Genomic DNA, 7,443 nt, shown 5'->3' on the forward strand with positions numbered 1-7,443 from the left:
GAACACCTGAGCTGTCTGCCTTGTTATCCCAGGCTATCTGCATTCTTCCCAAGGCCTCTTCCCACATGCTTCCAGCCTCCTATAGCTCCTTCCCAGTTTTTATAGCTCACAAACCTACTTCCATGGAGTCTTTCTGTTCACTTTTCACAGAGCATCCACTTCCAGGCCCTTACTAGTGATGTCACCCTCATCCACTCTTGACAGGATGCACTTATACTCACAGCAGGCTTGCTATTGTCACCTAACTTCAGCATGCATTTCCACCACCTGGGGGAGATGACCAGGGTTGCCAACTTTCTAATCACACAAAACCAAATACCCCTGCGGCCCCACCCCTTCCCTAAGGCTCTGTCCCCACTCATTCCATCCCCTCTCCCTCCATTGCTGGCTCTCCCCCACCGTCACTTACTTTCACCAAGCTGTGGCAGAGGGTTGTGGTGAGGGCTCTGGTTGCAGGGTGCACATTCTGGGATGCAGGAGAGGGTTCCAGGCTGGGGGTTTGGTGTGCAGGGGGGGGTCAGGGCTCTGGGTGCAGGCTTTGGGCTGAGGGCAGGATGAGGGGTTTAGGGTGCAGGAGGAGGCTCTGGGCTGGGGCCGAGGGGTTTGGAGTGTGGGAGGGGATGTTGGTTCTGGGATGGGGCCAGGGATGAGGGGTTTGGGGTGAAGGAAAGGGCTCCAGACAGGGGCAGGGGTGCAAGGGGAAGTGAGGCCCCTGGCTCGGGGTGTGGGCTCTTGGGTGGGGCTGGGATGAGGGGTTTGGGGGCAGGAGGGGACTAGGGTAGAGGTTGGGGGGGTGGGCTCAGGGAGGGAGTTTGAGTTTGGGAGGGGACTCCAGGCTGGGGCAGGTGGTGGGGATATGGGAGGGTGTTTGGGGTCTTGGCAGCACTTACCGTGGCTCCCGGAAGTGGCCACCAGGTCCCTGGAGCCCCTAGATGCATGGGCAGCCAGGGAGGCTCTGTGAGCTGCCCATGCACCCACAGGCACCATCCCTACAGTTCCCATTGGTTGTGGTTCTTGGCCAATGGAAGCTGTGGATCCTCTCTAGCCATCCATGCATCTAGGGGCTGCAGGGACCTGGCATCCACTTCGAGCTAGGGCAGGCAGGGAGCCTGCCTTAGCTCTGGGCCCCCACTGCACTGCCGACTGGACTTTTAATGGCCCAGTCAGCAGTTCCGAGCGGAGCCACCAGAGTCCCTTTTTGATCAGGCATTCCAGTCAAAAACCAGATGCCTGGCAACCCTACTGAGCCAGGAATGGCACAGGTGCATCTGAGCCCCAACCCTCTTAAAGGCCCAGCTCACTCTGTGGCATGTGTACTTATTCCATTTTAGAGTAGTTCTGTATTTATATAAAATAGTATGTTTTCCCCATCTGCCCCTCAGTTTAACCATCAAATACTGTCTGATTTCTTGTAGGTCTGGAGGCTTAGTTTAAACACATACATGGTAAAGTTAGCCAGAGTTAGAGGTAGATTGTTTAGTAGGGCTTTTGAAAGCTTATTATTTCTCAGGTCCCAAGTTCAATAAGAGATTATAAACCACTTAGAAGTGGTATTCATGAAGGCCCTCAGCTGAAACTGATTTGAATAAGGCTCATTAATTTGGTTTTACCTTGGAAAAGCACCACAGTTTTTCTCCCACCACAAATCCTAGTAGGATTTAAGCACAGAGGCAGACATACTAGCTGAGCCCTGAAAATGCAGCTAGAATTTGGATTTCATATCAAGTCTGTATGAGGAAGTACCTATTGCTCTACAGCTAGTTCACTGAATAAAAAAAGTCAAGATAGGTGGATCTCCCATTGTGTCTGAGTCAAAAGCAAGGGGTGACATGGGCTAATATGCCAAGATAGCTCTGCTGCACTCTGCCTTCTAGTCCCTAGGCCTCCACAGGTTTGCAGCATCATGGGGGAGGAGCAGATGCTTGCTCTTGGGGAATGGGCAGATTTCTAAATGGAAACCTATTTATAAGTTGCTACTGGTAAGACAAACTTTACCTGCAAGGGAGGAAAGGGGGTTGAAGGAGCCATGAAACAGTGGTGGATTAAAGAAAGCTGATATGCAGTATAGAGTTACATGCTGATGGCCTTCATAGCTTTTGTTAATTACACTAAATAATTGTGCATCAGAAACTGAATAACTTACTGTGAAAATATGGACTATAGTTTTGGACCTCCAATTTTTGTGTGTATTTTTGTGTGGTCTGATGTGCATGAAAACACTGAAACTGTGTACATGACTTGTGATGCAAACAGAAGCATATGAAGGCTCAGTTATTTAACTGGATCCTCAGTTTAATCAGCATGTCTTTCCAGGTCAAGAAAATTGTGCTGGCCGACTTTACCAAGTCCAAGAGACAGCAGTGCTATCCAAGATGTTGCAAGAGTCATTCCACGGGTATGAAAAGTGTTTATAAATGGGCTCTTTCAGTGAATTACAGCAGCTCTGATTACTAGCATCTTCTCTTTTTAATTGTGCCTGGTAAATGTACAGCATTAAAGATCTAGCTGAAGCTCTGGTAGTATTAGAAATGTAGTGTCAGGCTTTTACAGGAGATTTTTCTACTCCTTTTTAAAAAGGTTTTATTGATTTTTTTTCCCAAGCATTATGCAATATGCACTAGGCAAATGTGTGAAAAACAAACACAAAACCATGAAGTAACTCAAAAGGGAAAAAAAAGTTACATTTTTTGACTTAAACAAAGTCCATTATGCAAGAGTCAGTAAACACCAGGATTGATGGTTACTTGAGAAATCCAGAGTGTGAAAGTTCATGTGAATCTGGAATTGTTCAAATACACAATTAACAGAATCCCTAAATATATGAATGTTAGATAAAACATTTTGATCCAAATTCACAACTGTATCACAAAGGAGCTGGTTTCTGCTATCTGATTTTGGGACCAGTTCTTCACTGACCTCAGCTTCAGCACACTTTTGAGGGCTTTTGGGGTTGCTCTAACTAGTCAGAGAGTAATCACAGCAAGAGATTGTCTGCCAACCTAGTATTGCCAGAACTCAATAGGGTGCTCAAGTCATACCCTTGCTCTCTCTACACATGTCTGCCATATGCCATCTGCGGGGGGCAGGGGCCAGAGGAGCTGGCCACATCGGCTCTGTGTCAGCAAATTGCTAGCTACAAAGATACATTCTTCAGGGTTTAAGAAATCTCTAGCTTGTATGCTATCAGGTTTCTTGCACCTTCCTGTGAAGAATCGGGTGCTGGCCAATGTCTAAGCTAGGATACTGGACTAGATGCACCATAGGTCTGATCTAGTATGGCAGCGTTTATGATCATATCTTACTGTGTTCCATAGCAGAGTGGCTCTGACCCTGTCTTGTTTTGTTTTTTACAGAGTACAAGTAGGTAAAGTAGTATGTTCATGGTCACTTAGAATCATAGAAGATTAGGGTTGGAAGAGATATTAAATAAAATAGCTTGGCCAGCTTGATTAAACAAGAAAGTAATAGCTGTGGCCATGCTGCCTATTAATGGACTTCATTTTTCTGTTGCTTAGGATTAGTGTAAACTTACAATATTGAAATAAAATAATTTACTATGTGCAGAAACATGCAATTATTTTTTTCTTTCCATTTCATCTTGTTTGTAGGCTAACCAGGGACCCACTTCAAGGCTGTTGCTTCAAACACAAACAGACAATGATACTACCAGCCTTCTTGTGATAGAAGAAGATTCAAAGGCTTCTTTGAAGCTGCAGCCCTTTAGTGAGGACACAGAAGACAACAGTGAGTGCGATGCAGGCCGGTCTGAAAGTGCTGGTGGTAGCCCAGACACCTGTCCAAGTCTTTTGAAAATCCCTGAAAAGGCAACTGCAACTGAAAAAGAAAGAGTCAGCTCTAGCATGAGGGCACCTCTCCTGAGTGATTACACCAGCATGGAATTAGGTCAGAAAGCCATGCTAAGTCTGGCGCTGAATCTCCCTCCATGGGCTGCCCATCCTCATATGGAGGGGAAGCTGAACAATAGGCCAGGAAAAGTGGAGCAACACACACTGTTTACTCCTCAAGACTATGTGAAACAGAGCCAGGTGGTGTTTATGCCAACTGGACCAACACTGATGGAAGAAACCAGTTTGAGCTGAGGTCTCTCAATGCCTCCCTGTGGCATAGGATCAAGCCCCAAAACCTTTGATGCTTGATTGGAGTGGTTACAATATTGCAGGACAGTGATTCTGTGAATGTTGACACTTCTTTGCTTTAATAAGTTCCATAGCTAAAGTAGTTTGTGTATATAGTTACATTAGCCATTTCAGGCCCTTGCTCTTACCACAAATCATACTCAACTAACTCTTGCAGTCATGACATGGACAAAGCTCCAGTTTGGGTTCTCAAAAGATTTTCCAGCTGGATATGGCTCCTCGCTACTTTGAGTCTGATTATTTGTCAGTGTTAATGTAGTAAATACAGTGTGGTCTAGTGACTCAACCGCAGCACCGATAGACAAGAACCCTTGATTCTAGTCCCAGCCTTGTATTTGGTTTGCTGTAAGCAAGTCAAAATCTCCAAAAGTGGCATCTAATTTTGGGTGAGCAATTTGAGACAACTACGATCTGCTTTTCAGAGCTGGTTAACAAACCCCATCAATCCGTTGGAAAGGAATCCAACCAGCTTGTCTATCTTTTGCATTTTGGGGCATTGTGGCAACTTTCTCAACCAGGTTCCTGTTCATTCTTTCCAAAAGATGTTCCTGATCAGCTTGGGTGTTGGTCATTGTTAGCGAGTCAGACTCTTTGAGTGAATGATATATCAACCCCCCAGGCAGATGTTTCCCTGGTGGTGGTGGCATCTTTAGGATGGGGTGGGGGGAGTAAAAAAAAAGAGCCCTCATGGCCATTGGAGACCCCATGACACTTTCTGCAAGCGTGGGAGTATTTGCTAGATAACCTAGCCAGACTCAGGAGGAAGAGGAAATGATTCCCCTGAGTTCAGCACTTCACATTGATAAAGCACCTTACATCCTGAAGTAGTGATGCTATTATGGGTGTGTTTCCCCTTTTTACCTGAGCAGCAAATCAAAGTTCAAGGCCCCGTGGGTTGTTTCCACTAGGAAGAGAAAATAATAGAGGCAGGTATTTCTTTGATGCAAACCTGTTCATGTATACAGAATGTGCAAAGTCCAATTTCCGTGGAAAAAGGAGAAAATGATAGCAGAAGACAGTATCCTTTCTTTCAGCCCATAGCCCCAACCCAAAACTCTCTCTCTAGCTTCTTGCAGGCCCACATCATGCTATGTCTCTGTCCTGAGTTTGTGTGTACACACACACACAGCCACAGCACAGTCCTTCCCCCTAGATTGTAGGTTCCTGAGCTGACCTGCTTGTTCCTTTGTTTTGAGCTTGTTTAAATGTCTTTTATGGTTCTCTTAAGTGAAGGGTGGCAGTTAAACCTGCAACAGGCGCTATGATTTCCAGTTTTATATAAAAATGGTTACTCACCTTTTTATAACAGTTATTCTTAGAGATGTGGTGTTCATATCCATTCCAATCAGGTGTGCACGGCAGCTGGAAGATTTTTCCCCTATCAGTATTCGTAGGGTCAGCCTGGGCGCCCTCTGGAGTCGCACCTTCATGGCGCCCAATATGGAGCCCTGCTGATCCAACCCGAACTCCGTTCCTTCTTGCTGGGTACCCTGACAGAGGAGTAGGAGGGTGGATATTGGAATGGACATGAACACCACATCTCACAGAACAGTTATGAGAAGTGAGTAACTGTTTTTTCTTCAAGTGCTTCTTCATGTCAATTCCAATCAGGTGAATTATAAGTCCAAATTTGGGAGGCGGGATTGGAGTTGTCCACCAACTGGAGTTCCGCTCTACCAAAGGCCATGTGGTCTCTGGCCTGCTGTGTGATTGCATAAAGTGTATATGCAGGATCATGTCATTGCCCAGCATATTTCCTGCGTAGGAACCTGTGCCAGGAAAGCCATTGAACAGACCTTCACCCTGGTGGAATGCGCAGGCCCTCCTGCCAGGCTGTAGTACTCATGGATGCAGGACATGATCCACAACAAAATTCATTGAGAAGAGACTGGAAGACCCTTCATTCTGTCTGCCTTAAATTAGAGTGAATAAATGAAGACTCGGCATACCACTTCTGTAATATACAAAGTTTTTAAGCTAATTGTAATGTAATTTTCTATAAGGGCTGCAGAGTGCTCGGACTAGGCCAGGAGCAGAGCCCTGGGATGGCTGCCAGTACCCCAGGCCGGCAGGAGGGCTGAGCAGGGCCAGAGGCCCAGAGCCCAGCTAGCAGGGGGCTTGCAGCTGGAACCCCAGACCAGCAGATAGGTGAGCGGGGCCAGTGGCTAGTATACCAGGGTGGCAGTAGGCTGAGCGGGGCCGATGGCCAGAAACCCAGCTGGCAGGGGCCTGGCGGCCGGAACCCCAGACTGGCAGCGGGCTTAGCGGGGCCGGCAGACAGAACCCCAGACACGTGCCGACCCTTGGGATAGAACACTGGGAGGAAGATGTCCTGGTTGATTTAAAACTGGGAAACAACCTTTGGGAGGAATGCAGGATGTGGCCTGAACTAAAGCTTGTCCTTGTAGAATACCATGTACGAGGGCTTGGATGTTAGGGCCTTGAGCTCAGATACCCTCCTGGCTGAGGTTATTGCCACCAGAAACGCCACCTTGTATGAGAGGTAGAGCAGGGAGCACATTGGTTCAAAAGGCGGCGCCATCAGTCTGGAAAGGACCAGGTTGAGATCCCAAGCCCAGACCGACTCCTTGACTTGTAGGTATAGTCTGTTGAGACCTTTGAGGAAACGGCTGACCATAGGGTTAGCAAAGGCTGACCAGCTCTCTGAACCTTGATGGAATGCAGAGATGGCAGCCAAGTGAACCCTTATAGACGACATGGACAACCCCTGCAGCTTGAGATGGAGGAGCTAGTCTAACATAAGTGGCACAGAGGCAAGGATTTGCCTTAGCCAGCCAAGACTGCATCTTTTGTAATATTACTGTGAACCCTGTGACCAGAAAGCCAGTCAAAAGCCTTAACCTGACATACCAGTGTCAGGTTTGCCAGGTCTCAGAGTGCAAAAGGATGTGCTGACCCATGTGTCCTTAGCAGCAAGGTTGCAAGTAAAAATCAGCACCAGACACAGAAACTATACTTTTTCTGTATCTTTAATAAAAGGTTAAAAAAATAATGGTGTTTGCAATACAACTAAGCAGGCCAAAGCCTTTGTTCTCAACCCTCCAAACCATGTTTGACTGTTTAGTGTTGTACAGTTACAGGGTCATGTTAACACCTTTGACTCTATTGGCCCACTTACTCTATTTAAATTAACCCAACAGCATGCTCTGGGAAGAACAACAGTTGCCAAACTCTCACTCTCTGAAAGGGAGAAGCAAAATATATATGAAGCCAGAAAAGTTAAGTGTAATAGTTTCATGGACTAAAATATTATCACTATGCAGAT

At 46.5% G+C, this 7,443-nt stretch overlaps 1 protein-coding gene across 1 annotated transcript in view; it reads left to right on the forward strand.

Annotated features, from left to right (window-relative positions):
- Nucleotides 1–7,088, forward strand: part of LOC115654001 (interleukin-6 receptor subunit beta-like) — a 55,982-nt gene extending 48,894 nt beyond the window's left edge. Inside the window, exons 15-16 of the mRNA XM_030567903.1 lie at nucleotides 2,314–2,395; nucleotides 3,609–7,088. Coding sequence (XP_030423763.1) covers nucleotides 2,314–2,395; nucleotides 3,609–4,100 — 574 coding nt within the window. The 3' untranslated portion in view covers nucleotides 4,101–7,088. The remainder of the gene's footprint in view (nucleotides 1–2,313; nucleotides 2,396–3,608) is intronic.
- Nucleotides 7,089–7,443: the final 355 nt, after the last annotated feature.

This window comes from Gopherus evgoodei, chromosome 6 (genome assembly GCF_007399415.2).
Source record: "Gopherus evgoodei ecotype Sinaloan lineage chromosome 6, rGopEvg1_v1.p, whole genome shotgun sequence".
Lineage (NCBI taxonomy): Eukaryota > Metazoa > Chordata > Testudines > Testudinidae > Gopherus > Gopherus evgoodei.